At 42.4% G+C, this 25,468-nt stretch overlaps 1 protein-coding gene across 7 annotated transcripts in view; it reads right to left on the reverse strand.

Moving 5' to 3' along the window:
- pitpnm2 (phosphatidylinositol transfer protein, membrane-associated 2) overlaps window positions 1-25,468 on the reverse strand; it is a 103,998-nt gene that overhangs the window by 39,637 nt on the left and 38,893 nt on the right. For all 7 annotated transcript variants that reach the window (XM_088935522.1, XM_088935524.1, XM_088935525.1 and 4 more), the window contains 2 exons: window positions 12,620-12,792; window positions 1,358-1,572 (listed from right to left, as the gene is read on the reverse strand). In XM_088935522.1, coding sequence (XP_088791648.1) covers window positions 1,358-1,572; window positions 12,620-12,697 — 293 coding nt within the window. In that variant the 5' untranslated portion in view covers window positions 12,698-12,792. The remainder of the gene's footprint in view (window positions 1-1,357; window positions 1,573-12,619; window positions 12,793-25,468) is intronic.

Raw genomic sequence — 25,468 nt, forward strand, 5'->3', positions numbered from 1 at the left:
TCATTTTTTGTGCTCATCGGTTGTCACCTTTAATTTTAATAAAAGCGTGTAAAACATCCACAGGGGCCAGATACGATCCCAGAAGAATAACAGTTAAGGAACCTTTCATTCTTGTCTTTTAAATTAAAAAAGCAACAGGCAAGCAGTTCAGAGTGTTCTCCAATCAAGTTGTTTTTTTGCCTCTAAACTATGAAGAGTAATCTAAGTGATGAGAATTCAGCCTTTTTTTCTTTCTAAAGGGTTTTTAACAAATAAATAAACAAAGGTGTAAAAATACAGTGGACTGGAGACATTAGCAATGTTGATGAGGCACAGATTAGTAGCTTGAGGACAAAATCTCACTTGTTTAGCACGGCTCAAGGCAATATCTCAGTATGCCTCCTGGGACATGTGCTCACAAAAGGCCACAGAACGGAAATACAACAGTCTGACAGATTCTCACATGTCCCTTTACAGCTTCATACACTAAGCAAGCACACAGGCGCAACACAAAGTCTGGAGGGACAGACAAAATCTCTTCTCAGATCCTCGTTGCTGGAAAAAACTGTTCGTCAACACTGTATCATTGTATCTTGATGTCTCCTTATCTTTACAAATATGAACACACAGCTCATTAGAATGCCCACATCCAAGCAAAAGAGTAGCAGATATAATCAAATAATAAAATATTCAATGCCTTCTGTTGAAAAGTAGTTATAGGTCAGCTGACTGATGCAGTGATGATGGGTACCATCTATCAGGTATAGCTACCAGTTCTTATAAGGCACACCTATGACCTCCCAATTACTGATGCAACAGCCACTAACTTTCCCCCTTCATTAACTGCACCTGCTGATAGATAATGTCGGCTTTTGCACATTTAGGTGGAGGTAGATGTCTTCCTATAACCACACTCCACAGTTTACTTGCTATGTCTGCTGCTGCACTACTGACTGACATTGTATTTTGTTGTAGCACTTGCCCCCATGACAGTAACTAAGCAATTGCTTTCAGACTCTCAGCAAAAGTGGTACAGTAAAATTCAATTAATACCTTCAATGGATACATGCACCGGGCTTTTTGCACCTTCAATGGGCACATCCTGTACACTGGGCTGTTTGCACCTTCAATGGACACAGCACCAGGCTTTTTGCACCTTCCATGGGCACATACACAAGGCTGTTTGCACCCTCAATGGGCACATGCACCAGGCTTTTTGCACCCTCAATCAACACATACACCGGACATTTGCACCCTCAATGGATACATACACCAGGCATTTTGCACCTTCAAAGGGTACATGCACCATGCTTTGCATCTTCCCAAGTTACACGAACCAGGAACCTTCAGGTTTGTTTTTTGCATTTTCTGCACTCACCTTGTTCTGGTGTAGGGATAGGCATTCCAGGACTCCTCCTCCACCCTCAGAGCAGCCTTGGGAAGGATGGAGCGGAACCAGCTGGGGATGTGCATGCCGATGTGGTAGACTTTGTGAGTGTACTGTCCGGAGCCACCAGGACCGTCTGTGTAGGGCCGGTTCTCCAGGATCTCCACCCCACTGCCCTCGCCACATGTTTCCTCACGGCTCTTCTTCTGCAATGGAAGAGCAATTGTCACTGCAGGCTTCACCAGTAGACCAACTCCCTCACACATTCCCTGATCTCCACAGGGCATTGAGAGTACGTCTCTCACCTCATCCTGGTATCTGTCGAAGTTAGTTCCAACTATCATAGACAGTCTTAACTTGTAGACGACTGAGAAATCTTTCCAAGGTGCACACTCACTTGTGCCTTTCCAGACATCTTGACTAATCCTTCACAACCATCTCCCTTTCTTCAGTCCCAGACAATATAACCACAAACTGAAACCCGCACATGAGGCAAGAGCAAAATCAGAAACCAGCTGATACTGAAGAAAATAAACTTCAACAGTTTTCTTATCTTTGAAGGAAAATGGCTTTACTGTATATCTTGACCAGGAACTGGTAAGATGTAAAACATTTAGAGATAATAAACATAACCTTAAAAAGCAACTGTCAGTTGTTGTCAACCTTTGACCGGGGAGGAAAGACAATCATAAAGAAAACTGAAAGGATACCGGTGACTTTGTCAGACATGTTCTCCACTGTAAAAGTTCATATGAAAACAGCAGACAACAGCTAATGGTACACGGTGAGATGTAAAAGCTTCCTTAAGGCCTAATGATTTCATGTACTTTACTGACGTGACATGCTGTAAGACTCAAGTGTACGATCCTCTGTCAAGCGCTGAATACACTGGAACTCAATGCCAAATAAGCAGAAAAACTTAAAAGATGAAAAGCAAGAAGCAGAAGCAACTGCTGCTGCATATTTATAGCATACTTCTGTATCTTAGATCTCCGAAACATTTTAACACTGTAGCTGTCGTCCAGCTGGAGTTTTTATTTTGCTGAAGAAGTGATGGAAATGTAATTTGCACATACAGCAACACATTTACAGAAGTCATGTGGGTCAAAACGCATTTGCTGGTAATCATCTTTCAATCATCTTTCGCTGTACTGTGCTAGCTTAGTGCAGTAGAGTGCACGTGGTTGAAAATAGCATCACAAAATCACGCTCCACAAAACTTGCATCTTACACGTTGCTATGAATAACTTATGCGGAGCAAACTGTTTTTCGCGCACATTGGAAGACAAAAAAAAAAATTCCATTAACACACTCGTACCGTGTTTAACAGCATAAGCGAGTGGAGGACAAAAAAAAAAAGACTACATGAAAATCTGTTTGTGCACAGCTGTGTCTCCTCTGCATCTTGCCAAGCCTCTTCTGCCTGCACTTTATCCCAGAGAAAATGCAGGATGGTGAAATATTTATGACCCAAAAGCATTTAATATGGTTTATGGTCCGCAATTCTGTAATTTAATTTTCAGGGAAAGACTGTTTGGCAGGCATCCAAGCAAGCTGACCTGCCTAGGAAAAATGGCAATGGATGTTGTATACGCTATCTGGCCAGGAAACCTAGAACCTGTATCAACAGATCACTGATTAAGACACAAAGGCAGTGACTGATAAGAGAGCTGCACACAGTTACCGAGCCACCAGAGCGTCAGGCTGGAGCTGTGTATTTTGCGCCACAGAGAAGCAGCTACAGGAACCAACAGTCCTGCCCGATCAATCTCAAAAGTTTCTGGCAAACATCCGGGTGAAACACTAGATCAGTGTGAAGGCCAGATGGGTTTTCAAACTCCTGGGAGTCAGCAGCTTCCTGACAAAAGATAAGTCACTTGTCGACACCACTCTGCTCTGGCATTCTGAAATAAGCAAAATCGAAAAGACTGCCAATTCAGAGACGCATAGCAGGTGGAGAGCCTAACTACAGGCATTAAACCATTGGTAGGGAAAGTTCAAAAGCAAGAGTTTTGCATCTTCCCTTTAACTACAATAATGTGGTAAAGGTGTCTTAAGGAATTGGATGAGCTGACAGATACTGTAAAGACCACTTTGTTTTAGGTTTGTTCCAGCCTCTCACTCGAGACAGCTCCATGTCACAAGCTCTGAAAGCAGAATAGCAGTAAAAAGCTGTAAACTAAAGACTTATACTGTAGGTTATGTTGCAAACAGGCAGCCAAGATTTCATTCGTGAGTGTTTACATACACAATTATTTCTGTTTACTTATATTTGCAGTACCTTTATAAAACAGGACTGTAACACAGCACATTAGATGACAAAAATTGCTGTAAAGGAAACTGAAACTAAGCTATTTGCTATGTCATAAAGCAGATTGATAAAACATGTCATAAATCAAAAGAAAGGGTTTGTTTGTGAATGTTTGGCATACTGCAACTATGGGGAAAAAAAATATGATGCAAACAAACAGTGATAAATCTTTCAAAAGGGTTAAAATTATTGACTTTGCTAAGGGAAACAAAAATCTTTGCTTTGAATTTGGTGCAAACATCAGAATCACCAGTTTCAGTAGGTGTTTAACAACAGTTTTACAGGACTCCTGAATTGCTGCGGTAGGTTATGAAATGCTTTAGAAATGTGCGTTTCCCTCATCCGTTGAAGGTAAATAGGCTTTATAGCAGTGTTCTTTCTGTAGATGCTGAAGAACCTCCCGTCTCCCACCCCATTGAAACTCACTCAGCAGACAGTAATATTTGTTTTGCTCACAGGCACACTTTCCATTATCTTCAGGACTTAAAAAAAGAAACCAAAGAAAGTCTAGAAACGATTCTCAGGCTATGACCCCAATTGCTGTACTGCTCCTGCAATAACTGGTTTATTATTCATCAAGCATCCTGTGCATACTGTAAGCAGTGCTCTTGGAGAGGGAAGCCGGGCATTCCTTCAGCACTGGAGTCACTCTGTTCCATCCTCCCCAACTACAGCTTTGCAGGACAGATGGTGACATAGATCCCTCCCAGCTACAGTAATAGCATTATATTACTCAGAATGGGGAGCCCAGAGACCAGATGCACCATGATTAGTGAGAATGCCAGTTACTTAAAGGCTTTTATTAAGATGGGTCTCGCAAAACATCAGAGTAAACACAGAGCATCACTCTCGCCCTCTGAAGAGCCATTATTGGATTAAAGTCCCTATCGCAATCACAATTAGCACAGCCATGCTAGGCATTAGGGAAACTCTGTATCTAATAAAGAATGCTGATGAAGAGATGCTTATCATTAATGAATATTACAATTACACTATGCTTCATAAAGCATAAAGACCATTAATGCACTGTATGTAGGTTAAATCATTTTAATGCAGTTGTTTTTTTTTAAATTACCAGTTAAAAAACCACTCCATTCGAAAAGTTAATTAACTGTAAAAGTTGAATAACCGGTATGATGCGGCAACTGTCTGTAGCATTAGTTGTTTATAGAATTTAAGATGACTGGATATTTTCTTCAGCTCTTGCTAACGTGTTTTGATCATTTTTTTCCCCTTAACTAAAATGATACAATGAAAATTTGCAAATGAACTGCAAAAACACAGGAAACCACTAAAATTAGAACATGTAGGACAGTTAATTAGGGTTCTCCTGCTAATATGCTCATACCGCCTTCTCCTTTCAAAATGATATATCCGCTTTGCAGATCTTCTCCTTGTAATTACGACAAATCAGTTAAGATGAATTGCATGTGACAGTTCTCTGTAGCTGTTACTGGTGTGTATGCTACTGTATGCAGAAACCACACGACACTTTCTTGCACTGCTTGCCTGGTTCCAGCTCAGTCCTGCCTGTGAAGGGTGTTGCTGTTTTTGTTTACTGGGATGTTGCACAAGCACTGTTTCAAGTTAAGCCTGTTTCTAATTAAGGTTCCGACAAATTCTACACAAGACTTCCACTAAATGGGTACAGTGCTCTCTAGGGTACCACAAAATACTTTTTTTTACAAAAAGATAATATCTTAAAGGAGTAGTGTATTCATGTTTTTTAACATCATTGATGAGACTAAGATTCTTGCCATCAGGAGTAAGAGATAATCCTTATTTGTAACAAAGAAGTTACTTTAGGCATTGGGCAACACAGGAATCACGTTTTTAGAACAAGACCACAATGCATAAAACTGGGGATATAGCATGAAATGCCACAGGTGGTAGCATACAAATTTGCAGTGTGGCCAACAGTACAGCGTGGCCAATAAGTAGTCTGGGTCTTCTCCTTGGGCTTCCTGGTCACCTGCAGGCATCAGCCCATCATCAGTGACATCAGCCTGTGCTAACTCCCCTGTAAGGAACAGTACTTGCTTGCACTGTGTCAAAAGACAGATGGCCCTGCCAATTTGAAAGGTGTTGGAGTAGGATGTCTGCAAGTCCTCATTCTCTTTGTACAGTACAGGAATTGTCGGCATGAGAAGAGTCCTGAATAAATGTTGCTGCTAAATTTGTTGGGTATAATAAAAATCAGCAATTCTGAATTAAAAAAGGAAATAAATTCACTACTCTTTAGTAGCTGCTTACAAGAAAGCAACTAGGTAAACTCCCGACAGTAATGCAGTGGAGAGATCTGCATGATATCCAGCACTCTCCCACAGAAACAACAATGGAGATGAAACACAGTGGAGGAGAAGAGGGAGACGCAGAGTCGTGCAAATAGGAAAGACCAAGAAAAATGTTTAAATGTAACACCTAAGCTACAAACGCCAAGAAACACTGTTTTCACAAATTCAAACTTGCTCCCGATTTAGTGAGAGAAGTCAACCAGAGTAGGACTTGTGCTGCACAAGATGTCTCATGTTCATAAATGTATCTGAACAGTATGCAGGAGACCAAGCCAAAAGTGTTCAATTAACTATAAAAGACCTAAATAAAAAGAAAAAAAGTGTAAGCACGCCACATTGCATCTTTTTACTGTGGAAGTCACAAAAGCAACTCCTTCTTTTTGTTTTAAACTACAAGACTGCATTGGCTTTCAGTTCCGACATACAGGAAATCAAGCAGGTCATTGACCTCGTCACTGCTAGCTCAATAGAAGAATAATTCCAGACCCATACAATTCTAAATGTATAATTACGAGTATGAAAAACATGAAATAAAGATTCTCATCTCCTTGTTCTTTACTCAGAAAAGGCTTAGTTTTGTCCTAGTACAGAAGCTCAAGGTCAAGTATGAGACGATCAAGCTGTTTTGAAACTCATTACTGTGTGACCACCAATCTTTGAGTGTACCTAGAGTACACGGTGTAAGTAGACAGGTTTTAAAACGAAGCTCAAATGGGACATAGATCAATCTCATTTTAAGTAAATCTCTTGAGCAGAGGGACAGGGAGGTGGCTGAGCAGGAGCCTGATTTGCATGAATTGTACACACTGGAATACAGGTCTAAAGTGCATAGCCACAGAGAGTGAATTAATTCAAAGATGGGAATCTTCCACAGAGCAGTGAATGATTTGCTGACATGCACACAGACAGCACCAACTCCAGGGACTGCACTCCCCATAGACCACTGACATCCTTGAAGCCCCCAAGACAAGCAAGCATTCATTAAAAAAAACTCAAACAGAGAGCTGAGTTAGAGGACATTGAGTATACTCCAGGAACACAAGAAAACATCAAAGATACATGGAAGCTCTTGGCCTCATGGAAGAACCCCTGTCTCTACTTCTGTAATACGTCCTCTCTAAGCACCTCGGCTTACATTCTCATCCCCTGCTTGAGTTTGTAAGCAGGAAAATGAGAGGTTTTACAGACAGGCTGAAAAGATTAAAGATTCATAAAATACACCAAGAGTAATTAAAGGAATTTTCCATGTAGGGGTAAATACCATACGATACATAATAATACTTAGTGCAAGCAGGCCTTCAGACACACATTCTCAAAAGCAAAAAGAAATGGTATCAAATGGATTACTCTAGGAATATTCCTAACTCTTTTTCTAGCTTTCTGTCCTTCTACCTTTTACAAATTTGTGAATGCATATGCGCAACTTAGCAAATGTCATTGTAATAAAGAGAAAACAACAGCAGAACACGTCAACGGAGCCATGCGAGTAAGCACAAAGTTACTTAGACAGAGTGAGTTTTAGTATTCACAAAACATTCCGTCAGTTTCGCAAGCGGAAATTTCTCACACAGCCCAGCCATGCCGAATTAAACTGTTCTTATGGTGAAAATGGTTTGAATTTCAACCCACGGCTCTGCCCCTTCACCACCTACTGTATCTTTAGTTTTATCCAGTCTGCTACTTTGTGAAAACCTTAGGTTAATTTAATCCGGCACTCAGAATGCTAACAAAAGCATTCCGCCCGTTACGACTACCCATCGTGTGTTCCAGGTTTTAACTGCAATCCTTGTTAAAGTCTGCTTGTTTTGGCTAACCAGGATCGTGCACATCAGAACAGTTCAAGAATTCCACAGATACACTTTGCAAAAAGCGTGCTGTGATGCGCGCAGAGGAAGGCGAGGACTCTCGTGGTGACCGTACCCGTGCCTCACTGCTGCTCGGGACAGCTCTCCCTTCTGGTCTAAGTGATGACGCAGCTCTGCAGCAGCAGCACCAGAGTGTCCTAATACTGGGGTGGCAAGTGGTTTACAGAGGCTTCAGCAGCACAGTGCCTAGTGACTAACTCCTAGTGGAGGGAAACGCTAGTGACTAATGAAAAACGAGCTGAAACAACATGCTTGCGATCGACTCTAGGTGCTCCAAATCAATAATCATACTCTATCTAGTGGCTGTTCTGGAAACTAGAGGCATCCAAGTGATGGTCACTCGACGCTCCATCAACCACGTGGTTTAGCACTAGAATAGTTTAAAGTGCATCATGTTAATCAACGTGATTCAATTGGCGTTTATGCCTCCTTTTGCACATTTCAGAGTGAAAGTGCTTAGGGCCTACGAGCACCAAAATCCAGCCCTGCTCAGGAGAGAGCCTGTAGACTGGCGGAGAGTTTCTGACACCTTGCTTACTCATCAGGTTGCATCCACACTGCCAGCAGAAGCACCTGCACAGCCTTCGGAATGGCTGTGCTTCAGGGACGCCCCACCTAGCCTGGTTGTGGAGGAATACCTTCGGCAAACAGCAGAGGTCAGCTGTGGCCTTGGACCCTGCCTCCATCAGCCCTGTAAACAGTGAGCTGCTCCACGCCTTCATTACATCTGACATGTAATTCATTACCAGCAGTCTGCTTTCAGCACCCACAGAGCCGCCTGGAAGCACCAGAGGCTAGCCAGACCAGGGGCTGTGCTCACAGGGGCACTGGCTTCACACAAGCCCGACAGCGCCTGCAAAAATCATTTCATTAGCCCAGTGACAAATGACACCCTCTCCAGTCAGTCACAATCTGACTGGATCGTTTCAAATCTCTGCGCCGAATGGAATCCAACCAAGAGGGAAAAAAGTGGATCTTTCTTCCTCCTCATCCTCTTCTTCTTCCCTGAGAAATGTCAGGTAGCGGTCTCTTCATCCTATCCTCTTCCTCAATTTTGGAAAACTTCAAAAAAGCCAGTACAGATTTATTCTTGTGTTTACATCCTACTTGTACGTTCTGCATTTTCATGCTTGTGGTGTTAAGGTTTTTTAATTAAAACCTACTGTAAGGTCAAGAGTAAGACCTTCTTGAAAAACATGTTTTAAGTTAGTTTTTGCTAATTTACAACAAATTCAATGCAATCAATGATTTTATTAAGGTTCACACTACAGTACACATCAATGTATACAATGCCATACTGTATATACATTAAGTTAAAAGAAAGCATGTAAAATACTAATTGAAACAGAAGTGGCAAAACCTTGTGACCTTCCTGTTGGTCAGTGCAAATTCAATCATAGTCAGCCTGAGACACGTATCACTTATACACACACTGAAAATTACACTGTAATGAAACAAATACACTTAGATGCCAACTTTAATGAGCTTAGATCAGTTAGCAGTCTTGAATTCACAAGTCATAACCTCATTTAAATTCACTATTATTGATTAGCAAATGCTGTAAGATGAACAATGTGATGCAATAAAACATCCTAATGATTAAGAGGCATGAATGGCAAACAGGCTACAGGGATCACACAGACCAGACACTGCAGTTCAAGACTTGTTCAGCTCACAGTGAGGAGAGACCTATTTGACACACTCGTCTGGCATCATTTCTGAGCTCCTGCTCACAAGCTGCTCGACCTGAGCACCCTCTATTCCCTTGCTTCATATCTTTTCACAGAAAATCAAATCATTAAGGAGAGAAAAATCCATATATGGAGTTGGAACTGCAGTCATTAAAACTGAAGGAGAAAAAAACACAACAAGCGCTGGCCGGAAAATCACAACACACAAGGCTGGGGCAACAATTTCTGATTAACGCTTGGTCTCTCTTGGTAACGCTTGGTAGATGAATGATCTGGCACAGCACATTGAAATCCTCTTTTTGATACTGCAAACGGGATTTTGGTGCTGACCCTTGGAATCTGGGCACTCCGTCTCCTGAGGATTCCAGAGGAAAGGAAGCATGTTAATGCAGCCCGCTTGCAGCCTCATGCTATAGATGGACATTTCTGAACAGCAGCACCGGTTGCCATGGAGACACCGGCTGCATCAGCAACCTAGAGGCTTCGGCAGAGGCTATCTTCTCTCAGCAACCACCCCCCCCCCCCTCCCCACCCACCAACCTCCACCCTTCTCCACTCCGCAAACAAATCATTACTGTGAATGCAACACTCGATGATGTCACCAGTAACCATGGTGCCCAGAGTGCAGGTCTGCAGTGCCCTTTCGGCTGCAAGGTACATCCTTCACGCATGACACTGAAAAGGAAGGTCTCTGTTCCTCCAAAAACTGTCTAACCCTGAGGACGGTAGAGGGCTCTCCACAGCAAAAACCCCTTAGGGGGCTCCATTCTTCTGGAGGGGAGTTTGCACCAATGGTTTCACTGCTATTAAATATTTAGCCATCGGTGCTTCTTCTCACAAAAGAAAGCTAGAAATGCTGTTTCCTTTTTATTCGCACTGATGGGGTTTTTCACATTGAAACCAAGCTTACCAGCTACTTTCCCACCTCCCCGTGTAGCCAATGAGAAGAGTGACTTGAGGGCTGCCTAGTTCCAAGGTAGGATTGCTGTACAGAGGCGATTATCACATTTTTTAGTTGCACCTGTTATTTTTTTCCATATTAAAAGCCAAATCCTACAGGCCCTGCTGTCGTCTCCTTCTTGATGTGGTCCCCTCAAGAGAACAGGACTCAAACTCAGCGATGAACACAGATCTTAACAATTGTGCAGGAGGGCTATTCTGAAAGGGGCTGGTTAGCTTAGTGCATTTCACCTCAAGTGACCAGCAAGGCTCCTTCCTTAAAATAATGCCTCCCATCATGAACTGATCCACGTACTGCACTACCGCACACCGCAGAAACAAAGTCACATGTCTGAGACAATTCTGATACGCCCACTGATAAGGTACAGGCTCCTGAAGAGTGCGGCTCAGCATGTAAAAGTGCGAGGACAGGCCACATATGTAACTAATAAGTTAAGGCTACTAGCTAGTAAGTACGTAACCAGGTTTGCTTTCAGTGTAAGGAGCTGCTTCCTACTGTATATCTGCTACATGCTACTCAGTGCTGGATGAAAAACAGCCATCATGCAGTCTCCTGTACTCCACTCTCTCTCTCATGTCTGCAGCATCTTCACTGTTCCTTCATCAGAAATGCACAGTGCAGCACCTGTGGCACTTTATATGCAACTTGGCCATGACAAGACTTCCACAACAAGGCACTGAAGAAACACAGTACTGCAAATAACTCCAATGGAAATAAAAGGTTTTGTGCATCAGGATTACATATAGGCCTCCTACAAGGTTTAACTAGACAGGTGCTGTCTCCTAGAGTTTCAAATATGCATCCTAGATCATCAATCTCTGTAACTGGGCTCCGACAAGTCCTAGACAGAATCTAAATGTAAACTGGAGAAGAAATCAATTATATATTCTCCACCATCGTTTCCCAAGTGCTTTTAGTCTTCCAGGGAAACATCCTTTCTTTGCAAACGGCTTTGTTTGTCTTCAGTGCCTTTATTTCTTTCACAAACAGCACCTATAGACCATTAGCCAACGTTGTCTGAAGCTCCAGACAAGTTTAAGATAATATCATCACAGCAAATTAGCACAAGGCACAGCCGCATCTCCTGGTGGCCTCAGGGGACTGACAACAATTTAAGAAGCAGTGAAAAAAAAAAGAGAACAAAAAAGGGAGGTCATTCCCTTAAAATAAAACACTCAGGAGAAGGCACTCCATGGGATTGTGTTTTCTTTGGAACGCTAGTGAGTCTGATGTCATGAAAACCTGACAAAACACACTGTGAGCTTCCATTGCAGCTCTTCTGCTGATGCAAGCTTCAACTGCCCTCCCCCAGCGCTGCAATTCAAGAAATCTGATTAAAAAATCTAAAAGACTGGCTTTGTTCCAGAAAAAAAAAACAAGCAATAACATTCAGCAGTAATTTAATCACCATAATCTCTGCAGATTACTCAGTGGTTTTCGTCATGTAGTCAGAAATAAGCTTTATTACTGGGCAATGCTGTTAGAACTAATCTGTATAAATCTGAGCCTCTGGCTTGCATTATTTAGGTGAGCTTTATTCTAAATACTACGCCTCACTGCAGCTGTGTGCTAAATTAGAACAACTGGAATAAAAATTGGATTGCAACCCAGCAATGCTCAATATCAACTCAACCACCTATGCACAATGCAAATGACACAGCATGCGTAGTCTTATGCTTTACATATTTCTCTAGCTCAGGTGTACATCCTGTGGTCACTAGCGCTCCCAGTCCTAAATCTTTTCCTATCCTACTAAGTTAGGGAGAGGCAAATCCCAAAGGCATTTATCCGCAACTAATGTCTGTTTTCGTAGCCTAATCCACCGTATTAACCCGAGCATTACCGACCAGGTTTTAGCCTTTGTTTAAATGCAAGCCGATGAACAAAAGCCTGCATTTACATTTAATCATTAGTTTGGCGATTTTTCTGAAAGACTCAAGTTACAATTTGAAATAGATCAACTTTTGTGGAAAAAAAAAGTGGGTCACACCAGCTTCACTTACACTGATTAGTCTTCTGAAATAATAGCCATCCCTTCCCCTGCCTGCCGTACTGACCCGTAAGACACTATCCCAAGCCGACCCATGATCAAGCAGCACAACAGACCACAACAAGAGCCAGCCTTGCTTGCCTGTATCATGTAGAGCTGTGCAATGCGGTACTCCTCCACGCTCATGGGCAGAGGGATACGGTATTCTTTTATCAGCATGTTGAGCACGGACGCCTTGCTGTGCGCTGTGAAGAAATCCGGTCGGCTCTAGCAATGTTCTATCAAACCGCTGGTGAGATGCTCATTGAGGAAACCTGGTGGAAGGAGGGAAAAAGACGATATTAGAGCTCTGGTAGAATTCCAGAAGCCATGTTATAAACGACATGAGAATAATGACAGTATCAACACAAACAGATACCCTTTCTGAAGATGAAACGTACTTTGATGAAATGTACTGTACCAAACTGCTCCACCTTTTAATTTTATACAGACGAAATTCTTCCAGCATTCTTATTACGGAATTCAGTTTTACCGCAATTCATAGCAAGAAACCCTTCCTTTTCACCGAAACAAGCCCCGAGACTCAGCAAGCCGACTTCATTTTTGTAATTACAATATGTTGTCTACCGCACCCTCCTTTTATTTCTGATCATCAGCAACAGACAGAGAACATCTATCTTTGCATTTCAAGATAAACACTCCTTACTTGTCCAACACTATTGGTCCATCAAACAACTGTCCCCCGGCGGGTCCAACCAGGCCGAATACAAGAAGTGTCCCCAAACCTCAAGTGCTGGAAGCCCTGGTTTCCAACCGAGCATTTGGACTCCACACTCATGCAAGAGTTTAGCTCTCTTCTGAAGAGGAAAACACAGGAGCGCAACTGCAGCCGCTGAGGTGATGAAGAACGAAAAGGCACTTTCCAAATCATTAGCTGAATCACATGGTGAGCGCCCTCAGTCTAATACGGATTATCCTCGGTCATTATAATGCCGAGGAGCCCTGCGCTCAGGAGTCCAGAGTTTCTCCCAGCCTAAAGGTATGGGAAAACTGCAGGCGAGAGCAGAAGATCTACATTTTGGGAAGGACGGCAAGTGCAGGGAGAGCAGCGCTCTACAGAGAAAAGCATGTTCTTCATACACAAGGTGAGCAAAGGGGCAGCAAAGAAATAAAAAAAAAAGCGAGCAAATATTTTTTAAAAGACTCAAGATATTGAGCTTGCACCATGAGTGTACAATCCAGATTCCATTCTGTTTTCAACCACAGTCCCAGAAGTGTATTCTGCTAGCGCAGTTACACTGACACACTCAGAAAGAGGGAGAGGTCACAGTCATTTAAAATGTGCTTGTACACAGGTCCGCTCCCTGACAATGAGCCGTAATTTGGGACAGATGGGGCAGTTCAAGATCTAACAGGCACAGTAAAAATGTTCATCTCAAACGTCATGAGCTCTCCACAAAGCATCCCTGCTTCCTAAAAGAGGTACTCTCCAGTAGTCTATCTGAGTCTATCAAAAAAGGATCACTTTTTGCTCTTTGATCTCAGGCCATCCATCAAGGAACAGTTCTGATGCCTGTGGTAATTTAATTATTTTTTCTTTGTACTGTCAGAAGCTACTTTTAAAGGCACTTATATAAAATAATTTAATCTTCTCCTTCATCTTCTTATTGGAGCATTCCTCCAGTCTGGCATTCTTTCTGCATTCAGGGAAAGAGAACACTTACTCACACGGCGTGCAAAATGTAATTTACTCTGTACCTGGACCCCATCACTTTCTGCTGACTAGAACTTCTCTCTCTGCACGTCACTAATTGGTTACCTGGTGAGACTTGGTTAAAGTGAGCAAAGTCTGCCCACTGAGACAGACATCCCCTTGTGTGATCTTTGAAATGTCACTTTACAAAGAACGATTCAGCTGTTAAAAAGAATCGCTTGTAAAAGAATATAAAAAGTTATATTTTCCCAACACCAATGCTTTTCTTATTGGTCCATCCTTTATTACGTGTGCTGTGCCTGATTCTTTTAGTTCTATATATATCACCATATATATAGAAATCATATATATAGAAAGACATAAAGATATATCAACCTGAAGCTCACAGCTGGCAGCCCACTGAAGCTCAGTAGGTGTGAGCCTGGTCAGTACCTGGATGGGAGACCTCCTGGGAAGCTAAGGTTGCTGGAGGAGGTGGTGTTAGTGGGACCAGTAGGGAGCCAGTATAATGGTTAATGGTAATGCCGCAGTATAATGGTTATTAAAAATCCCAGGGTGTTTGTAGAAAAGAGTAGGGGTGTTACCCTGGTGTCCTGGCCAAATTGCCCCCTGGCCTTCACCAGTCATGGCCTCCTAATAATCCCCATCTCTGAACTGGCTTCATCACTCTGTTTTTCTCTCCACTGGTAGCTGGTGTGTGGGGAGTACTGGCGCACTTTGACTACCGTTGCAACATCCAGGTGGGGGGGGAGTCCCAATTACTTGTAAAGCGTTTTGAATGGAGTGTCCAGGAAAGCGCTATAAGTGTATGGATTATTATTACTTTTATGTGATTTCTTCAGTATGGTTTTCCACTTACTCCAGCTGCTCCCAAAATCCATTTCAAAGGCGACTGACAGGGAAGTGAAAGGAGGAGGCACATCAGCTTAGCGACACAAAAGGGGACAGAGCACTGCTAAAGCCCAGCAGGGTCCAACCCGAGTGATACTGAAATACTTCCCTGCTGCACTCTAAGAGCAAACAATCTGAGAAATAAAAACAGGGAGAGATAAGGAGCACACACAGAACATTAAAGAATTTTAGACACGCAGAACAAGGTTAGCGAGCTATGGCTATATCACTTCTGGGGGAAAAAAAATGAAAACACACAAATACGTTTCAGATTTAAAAAATTGTATAATACTGAGAGATCATTTTTCACTCCTTAAGTCTTCCAATGGGCATCATGTAAATGTGGACTGGTACTGACTGCACAGTAACCCCCCTAAACACCAAGAATGTATAACACAATCTACATAACATTTCCAAAGGGCCTCCCTGACAAGAGAGGAAGATTATAAGCTCAAAGATGCACTAATCGGATCAGTCCTGACACAATTAAAGCAAAACAAAGCTTTCCTCCGAAAAGCCACTAATACTCTGTGACTTGTATGCCTGTACTATTTACCTTACACAATTATGTTCGGGAGCAGAGACATTTTTGCTTTCCTGTGCAAGTAAGAACAATCGTAAAAAATATTTTTCTTTCTTAGCACTGACTGTATATCTCTCTCATCTCCAAAGGATTATAGAGTATTACAAAAAGTAAAATGAAGTAATGTTTTTTTATAATTGAACACCCACTGTCCAAATACATACTGGTGTGTTAATTGACCTTAGTGTAAGTTTGTGTGTGTTTTTTTGTCAGTGTGTGTGTCCTGGTCAGGGTGTATCCTGCCTTGTGCCTGTTGCTTGCTGGGATAGGATTGGATAATTTGGATAAAGTAGTTAGAAAATGGAGGTGGACTTTGGACAATAGATAAAATCCAGTGGTGTTTTACTTTTAAATTAAGAGATTAATATTTCTCTTTTTCAATTACTGGTTTTTGCTGTGATTTAGTGACATCTCTACAGCACCAAAGACTAAATATCAACTTGGCATTAGCGGTTTTATAAGTCAACAGGCACACTAATGGAACTTTATTCTGTAGCGTTCTGGAAGCGTGCAGTCACAAGCCTGTGTTTCTCATTGAGATGTTTTCCGTATTGTATGCAGGGATGTGCAAAAAATATTTGAAATATTATCACTCCCAGTGGTACAGTACCTGCCTCGTTCATAAAACACAAAGAAGAAATAATGTCATTTTCTAAACTATTAATAACTTTCAACCTCATTATGAAGATTAGAAATTGCTGGCAGATATGTTACTTTTTATCTCATTGCACACTGCAGAGTCCAGCTCTGCTGTATGCCGAGGTGACGATTAGGAGATTTTGCGAAGTAGGCTCACAGTGGCGTAAAGAATAAACTGGGACAGCACGCTATAGGGAATAAAAGTCTAAAAAAGGAAAGGTAACAGTAATTAGGCTATAATTCAAAATTAAAATAATTAAAAATGATGTAATAAACTCCTAAAAATGTACAGCTTGAACCTTATAAAACCTGACCCCTACTCTGACACATCTCAGACTTGAGCCAGCACAAACCATTTTCAGTGTTTCTATTAATGTTTAAGTGGGCCATTAAGGAGATGAACAAAACATGTTTTTCCATCATGTTTCGGATATTAAAAGCCTCACAGCTCTTAAGTACCGTCTACGGTTGGAAAATTGTAAAGTCTGAAATTTCCCTGCACTTTTTTTCCTGACTTGACCTCCGGACCCAGCAGAAACAAGATCCTGCAATGTTTGAGGATGCAGATTAATCCTACGAATATTCATCTCTGCTCCAAGGAGCTGTGGGCCGAAAAGTTCATTTTCTTTTTCACTCCTTGGCTATGAATTATAGATGGCACAAAGATACTCTGGGCGGCAGGCCATTAAAAATTCAAATTTATAATATATCAGTCACAGACAGTTTCTAGACTGTAAAGATTAACAGATATTTGTCTACTGAATCTCCTCAGGTCTTCTAAAAGCATCGATTCTTCCTTTTTAAGAAATTTATGAAGCAGAACCAAAGTTAATCCTCCATTCACACCAGGCTTAAAAATAAAGTGTGCCAAGTGCATCAAGCCACAAAGAGTTAAAATGTATTAAACTGCTGCAATGAATGTATTGCACCTTTTCTAGATAGGTGCAGTTTGAAGAATTTGTTTTGCAATATATGTAATTATCATCAGTAAATCACAAAACCACAATGAAAAGAAATAATTCTTTCAGTGAACATGCAACTCTTGCCTTCAGACACATCAAGGTTTTGATTAATATAGTACCTTTCAACTTCAAAGGTCAAGCATCACAACATCACTCTCTGATCCTCTACAGAAATGGTGCTGCAGTTCGACAGAAATATGTATCTAATGGAAATCATGGCCAGCCATGAAACACTGTTTTAAGCAACATTTCCTGAAATGTTAACGCTGAATAGTTTTCTGCTGACGCGCATACAGCGAACGTCCCTGTCTTTTTTCATGAGGTCGTTACATGCAAGATTTATGATCTATTTGGCAGCTGGCTCAAGGCTGCTAGGGTGTAAATACACAGCAGTCCCAGTGTGCATTAAGATGTCCTGAAGTATGAGGTCCTGACACAGAACAATGTGACCATAAAGCACTTTGATGGACAGAATGTAGTGTCTGCTAAGCACAGGTGTCCCTATCTATTAGTCTTCTGTACAACATAGCATCACAATATCAACTGCCTTACAGATTAACCCATATAAGTCATATAAATAGAAATGGGTACGACACATGAGTACGTATAAGTTTATTGTAGCAATGCTTCCTTTCACGGAAAATATTTACACACAATGGGATTTGAAAGTCCCAACCGATTTCTCTGCAGCTACTGTGTATAAGTATATTATTGTTGTGATGATCGTTTTATACGTGGTACGCATATACTGTTTTATTACATACGCACAATTATCAGCTTTATACATTCAGCAAGGATGATGAGCGAGATATTAGTTATAGAAAGACGAGACGTAATTCAAAGAATAAAAAAACACTTTTTATTTTTGTGTGGAGAAAACCTGAAAAGCATTTTTTTTCTTTGATTTCTTTCATTTATGTCATTAAATTTTGCACCTCGGCAAACATGGTACAACATGGCAACAGTCCACACAATTTGATAGCTCTTGAAAAGTAATTAGCAATTGATTTTTAATAGTTGCATGCTGCCAGAAGCTTTCAGTACTGCACCAACCAGGTGAACCACTAATGTGAAGGCCAGAGGTCAGAAGATGAGGCAATTGGGGGTAACAGCACTACATTATGCAAAGCAACTTTAGCGCCTACAGGACAGCAACTCTCCACTTGGGAACATACAGTGATACCAACCTCACCTGCTCTTGAAACATCTTAACACTAGCCCACTAAGAGGTGTTTATATAGAAAATAAATGAGAAAGCAAATGAGAAACAGAAGCACCAAGACATCGCTGTAAAAAGGTACTTGGTAGGCTACACCTCTTCAAACACTTGCAAAATTTCAGTTATTGCTCAAGAAAGGTTACACAGACCAATTACAAAATGCATGCCTAGAAAGAAACAGGAAGAAACAAAGTATGAAATGAGTGATGGTTGAGGAGAAAGAACAGCAGATCTATCCACCCACTACACTGCTTCCTCCACCTTTGATTATTTTACCAGGTAGCAGGTCTGTAGTTTGGTCACAGCTGTGCTCACGCAGCCTCTCCTGTTCTTACTGTCACCACTGAGCAATGCAAAACCACGGGCAGGAGGCGGGGTGGTGGAGAATCAAGTACCTTTAAAATGAGATCATTTCAGGTTTTGTAATGAAATAAGGGGGAAAGAGAATTTTGCCAAAGTGTTCCGACTCCCTGATTCAGACAGGGATTAATTTAAATCAGAAGGGAGCACTCATGTCTGAGAGTGCCGCAGAGAGCCTCTTCTGCTGGCTTCGACGTGAAGAGGGGCTTCTGCTTTTTCAGCTCCACCGATGAGCGCGTGCATGCAGTCATGTCAGTCAGTGGAGCTTGGATATTTCTCAACGCCATACCGAACTAAGAGGTGCTTGTATCTTTTGTCTTTTTCCATCTCTAAGAGAGGTTGTGAATTACCGATGCTTCAGAGGCTTGACAGAACCACGGAAAATACCCACAGTGCACCAGTCGATATGCATGCACAAGCACGCCGTACTACACAGCGGTTTTGAACTTGATCCTTTTTATGTGTTTCCTCGTCACAACGCACGTGCCTTTTCAACTGCCTGCTCGAGGAGCTCCAGTTATCTGAACAGGGTCAACAGCACGGCGCCTTTGCTGAGCTGCTGCAGAAAACAAGTGTCTTCTGTTACTGCACTCAACCATGCAAGACATGTAGGCGTACAAGCATCTGCGCACCTGGCACAAAGAGCTTGTTATGAGAGGAGGGATTACTGTGCACCTCGGTGAGCAGCAAAACAGCAGTGCTAAACCCCTTCGTCTCGGCCGCTTCAAGACACCATCCCCTGCCTCGCCCCGGCGTTAATCCTCTCCGGGACGGCACTGCCACCAAGCTGGTCGGCCGGCGAGTGCCTTGATCCGTCAAATACCACTTCCTCCTCCCTTTAGCCTTTTCCATATAAATTCAGACATTTCACAGGACTACCTTTTCCATATAAATGTAGACATTTCTAGCTCTAAGATTTCACGGGGACTCTGTAAATGTATCTATTCTTTCCATTATTTATAAATGAGACACAAGACAACACAAGTGTTAAAAAGCATGTGGGAATCTCAGCATGCATCTGCCATACCATGGGATTCCTCCAGAATTGGCAAATATGCACTAGTCACATGTAGGGCCAGGTCTGTCTACATACCACTTTCCCTTAGGATGCATCCGTTTCTTTCCCAAAATACCTAAATAAAATACCCCCCTCACCCACCCACATCAACAGCAAAACCTCAACGGTGCCAAATCCAACCTACACACACCTCTTGTTATTGTAGGATTCCTGGGAGTTCCTCTCTTGCATTTTCAGGAAGGAGGGGAATAACTTTTTTCAGGATTTCTAGAGGAGGTTGGTCGAAGGGATCAGCCCTCCATTGCATCAAGGTTGAACAGGAGTGCAGCCCTGGTCACACAGATGCACCCCCACAAAAATATTAGGACTGTAAAACGTCCTCATCTCAGTGCCATTTACAGCAGGCAGCTGAGCGTCATAATGAGTTTTCCGTAGGAAGTTCTACAGAAAACCTGTTATGGAGATGTCATTTAATCAATAAAAATTATAGACAGACTAAAGGGACAATTTATAGAACAATCTTTCCATGCTTAGGCCCAGCCAATCATAAGCATCAGTTTTTGTGGGACAGCCCCCCACCTCCCTTCATATTTTCATCTTTTAAATGCAGAGGGAGAGCAGCCCCACCCTATCAAGCACGAGTTAATCCAGCTGCTGTCGTGCTAAAGCTAGACCATCATGCATTGTAGCCTCACCCTCACGTCACTGGTCGCTCCTGTCTTTAAAAATAGGTGTGGCGGCTTGCTATGCATCAGTGGGGTTGAGACTGCATGCATGGTTTATTTCCAAAACAGTGCACTCATACAGCATGAGAAGAATTGAAGGAGTAATAAAAAGTAGTATAATCTAGCACATTTCTATCCTTTTTTTTAACTTCAGGAATCCAGTTCTATTTTGTTATGTTCCTAGATCTGGGGTAATTATTGGTCACACGCTGCTCTAGTGTAGCTGAAGCAAGCAGTGTTTGTCAGAAGCATAAAGAAGAAAAATGCATATTTATGGAAACATTTAATCAATACATAAAACCATGATCCCCTTGGCACGTTCTGCTCAATCGCTGCCTACTAGAATAAGGTAAAGTGTGTAGGCTGAATTTGGCACCAGCTCTGCATTAATCCACACAGAATAATTAAAACTTCCATGAAAAAACAGATCCAAGAAACAGTAGACTTAGTTGCACTCTTTGTAGAAATGCTAACAAGACAACAGCTGAAATGTATTTTCATTTTATTCTGCAATAATGAGGAAACATTTATGGAGAATAAACCTACAATGAAATCTGAAATGCACTCATGATGAACACCTGCTGACAAACGCCTGCAGTATTGACAAGGAGGAAAATAAATTCATTCATTTCCAGTGGTTCCTGTCAAGTTAGACCCAGGTTAGACTATTGTCTTGCTAAAACAAAGCTTCTGCCACATCCCAAAACAAATGCGGAGAACACTCTCCGGAATAACAACAGAAGCTGTGCTGTAGCTACACTGCTGATTCTCAACCAACACTAACGTGCATTTCAGCCCCTTTCAAACATTACTGTCCTCCTCACAGACAGTGTTGTATTGCAATACTGCTCATACACCCTACACGTCATCGTACCGCACTACAGAGGGTCTGTGTGTTAAAGAAGAGAAAGATAGTTGCAAGCTAATCTCTGCATAAAACAGAATCCCTAGTCTTACTGTTCTTGACTCTTAAACTAAAGGTGAGTTAAGAAACTTCACCATAAATCTTTGACCACAAAATAGAACTGAAGGATAATTCTGTGCTGTCCAGTCCACAGTGTTTCCATGTTCTGTTTCATCCCATGTCATCAGAAACAAGGTAACATATCTCATATTATTTTTCTTCAGGGAAAATTACTACCAAGCACTACAGCGTCGGTATTATCAGACAAAAGGCTATAGATCTCCAGTCATGTCATGGCAAAGCAATTTTAGAAAATGCCCCCTACTGCTGTAAAGTGCGGCCAGATCTCCAAAGGCTACGCGATGGAAACACTTCAGACACCCATGCAAGACTGAGACAGAACGTGGGTTTGAGGGAATCGGGCTGATGTTCCTGGGAAAAAGGCTGTTCACCTGGTGTGAGGGGTTTCCCCAGACAACACAGTGACAGGCTGTTGACAGGGCAGGGGAGGGCTGATGTTGAAATAGCCTCACACCCTTGACTAAACAATTTCAGCAAATACGTTTGCTCTGTCATGCCACCTTAGTTACTGCAATTATTTGCTAACCGGCACATCATTTTCCTAAACAGTAGGAGGACTGGAAGTGCTTTTGTGTTATGTAAGAATAACTGCAGCAGAAGAAAAAGCCTTGCTCCTCTAGAGAGTCCTGTATTTAAAGCACAAAAGAACTGTGAGAACACGAAGTATATTGATAGCATATATAACAGAGTGCTCTTTTATATAAGAAAACTCACCAGAGTTTTGGAAAGCACTGCTGAACAGCAGGGCCAATTTAGCCATCAGACTGAAATGTAGTTCTTTTCCTTTGATTTTCTTTGTGGTACAACAAGGAGGCAGAAATGTGCTCAATGAAAAGTGGACTTGAAATGAAAAATTTCCAATGTAAAGCAATTTTCTTCCTTAAAGAGGATGATGAAGACAGATGCTGGGGGAGTCCATGTGCACAGCTTTGCCTTTTGAAAAGAAGAAATGAGCCATGGCTCAGGCTGTAATGATACAGAGGCTTGGTGCCAGGGCATAACACTGGTTGCTGGCCCTTATTCATAAAGGATCTGGAACAGATGATGCACTGCTTACATTATGTGAGAACGTGGTTGACAGGCTGCATTGTGATGTCACTGTAAATACGCTCAGAGCCGTCTGTGTGACGTGACCGGTTTCCCAGCCAACACTGCCGACTCCTAGCAATCAGTAGCTTCAGTTAATGTGTGCCATTAGCCGTTAGAACCAGCTTGGAAACGGTTACGGGAAAGGAACATGCCAAGATGGTTATTTTGATTATTTTATCAACTCTAAAGCCAAAAAAATCACACATTGGACTGCGTAATTGAGCAAATCCATACCACAGCTAGATTTAACTCTACAGTGAAGCCAAAGGGAAAAACGTTAAAGAAATCCTTTGATTTGGCTATTACCAGACTGCAGCTGTATGGCTCCTGTTTGCCAAGAAGGTAATTTAATTTGAATCTAATGCTCTATGAGGCATAATGGCAGCTCAGGGATAAAGGTCCCCGTTTTGTTCAGCTACAGTACCAGCAAGCTCACCACAGGATCGTTTTGTGTGTTTCAGTCTTGTGTTAGTAAACCTCATATTGCAAACCGAGCAAATCCCCACACCCCCTTTGGAATTACATTTGCGTTGCCGTGTTACCAAACAAACGCATTCGTGAACTCGTCACAATGCTTCCCTGGCTAAAAATAGCATCGACGAGCTACGTAAATCGAGGACTGCAAGGGAAAGAATGAAACAAAGAGACAACACCCTTCCAACACCACTTAGCTTTTTGTATGAGCTAGAAGGGTACATGCCCTGCGCTCATGGCCAAGTTTACAGTCTCCACCTTTTGTCCTGAGTGGTAAAGGGAAGATTTTCTACATGTCGATTACAGATATAAATGCGCAGATATGATATGCATACAGTACACGTTGCTAATTTCTGCTTTCAAAAAAGATGCAAGACGGAAGGCTTGGGCATAAATCACAAAAACCTTTAGAGAAATGTGGTACTTTTTTATTTCAGCCACATTGTTGAACTGGCAATTTGTTATGCCAATGTGGTTTCAACACATCACTCTGGGAATGGTAGGGATGTGGACTGGGCAAGCTGACAGGCTCCAAGCGCTTGGCCAACCCCTGGACATGGCTGGACTAATGGCCCTGGCCAGAGCTGGACTACAGGGCTCACCCTGCGCCCCTGGTCAGTACTCCTCCGCTTGCATGGGCAGCCGGCTACACGGATGTCTTTATTCCAGCTGTGTAACCTTCCAGCAGTCAGAAAGAAGCTCGTGAAGGAAGCCGACAGGCCAGGTCGGAACCCTGCTTCACACACTCACTTCGCACTGTAAGAGGCATCATTTGGCACACAGAGAGAGCTCAGCCATCCCACAGTAATCTTCTGGGTTTTGTCATGTTAAGCAAGTAAGGCCAAAACCAATGTGATTCTCCGGGGTTTACAAGTTGATCTAAAGAGGCTGAAATGACCCCTCAAGGCATTCACAGCACACAGTTCTGCTTATGCTTCTTTACTGACAGGGTTCCTCTCACAGCTAGTAGCTGTTCACCCAGTGAACAGACCGCTCGCTTATGTCTGACAAGAGCAGTTGTAGTTAACATGCCTTTTAAAATATTACCCCCCCACCACCTGCCCCCCACTCTCTGCATCACTGCTATTTAATCAGACAACCAGGGGACGTCACCCCCGGCACCGTGTTACCAGTGAGGCGAAGACACAGCTGTGAGGGCTGGCCCACCTTCGTCTGGCTGCAGAACAAGCCCCTTTCCTGAACCCCCTGCGTCGAACAGGCAATAGAAAATGAAACACGACTCCGCTCTCCAGCTACGTCAAACGGTTTCGTCACACTCGCTGTGTATTTCCACCAGGCCAAAACAAAAGCGCGCTGGAAATGTCTCCGAGCAGGAGCGGGGTCAGGACTTGCGTGTGGACCGGGGGGAAGTGCCTTCACAGACCTTGCACGACTGTGACCCCTGAGACCTCCGACAGGACGCAAAAGTAAGACAGAACTGGTTACTGCAGACGTGACCCGATTTAATGCACAGAGGACGCTTGTTTTAAGAGATGCCATAAATGAAAGGGAATAGGACCTGGAAGCTAGTAATCTTCTAAATAACCCCCCCCCCCCCAGCAAGAGTGTTTAAACAACACAGTTGGTGCATCTGACACTCTACAGCTTTCCCACTCTTGAGCATTTTTATTTTTTTTATGTCATCTAGCAAAGGGTAGGAGAGAGCATTGTGCTCGCTATACAGTATGTGTTTTGCAATTGTCTAAATAAATAAAGCATCTTAAATAAGAATCTACCATAATAACTGAAACAAATGAAAAGACAGCACACTATTGTTTTAAATGAACATAGGTAAAAAAAACCAACATTTTTTTCCTTCCGATCCAAGATTTCTGGTCTGCAGGGTTTGGTGATGATGGATGCATAATGAAAACGGGCTGTTCCTTTTTCTTTTCCAAGCGGTCAGTGACTGGACCGTGAGAGGCTCACCCCCACAGATGAGCTCACTCTCACTAAGACCCATCCAACTTCCTCAGATCCAGGGCTCAATAATAATAATAATAATAATAATAATAATCATAATAATAATAATGTATTGCATTTGCAATGTGCCTTTCACACTACATATAGGAGAGGATCTATCCAGCACTGAAGTGCAGACCCACCTGGATGAAGTACAGCAGCCATTCTGCACCAGTAGCCCACCACACAGCAGATCAGGAGAAGTGAGGAATTACTTCGCTCTGAATTAAGGCAGAGCTTTGGTTGCTACTGTTCGAGTCCTCCTTAGGTCATTCACAGGGGGCTTGGGCTGGGACACTGATGATAGCTCTCCTGCTCTTATGAGCAGTGGCGTGACCCAGCAGCGAGGAAGCCTCTCCTGGCCACACG

The sequence above is a fragment of the Atractosteus spatula genome, chromosome 17 (genome assembly GCF_055471065.1).
Source record: "Atractosteus spatula isolate fAtrSpa1 chromosome 17, fAtrSpa1.hap1, whole genome shotgun sequence".
NCBI lineage: Eukaryota > Metazoa > Chordata > Actinopteri > Semionotiformes > Lepisosteidae > Atractosteus > Atractosteus spatula.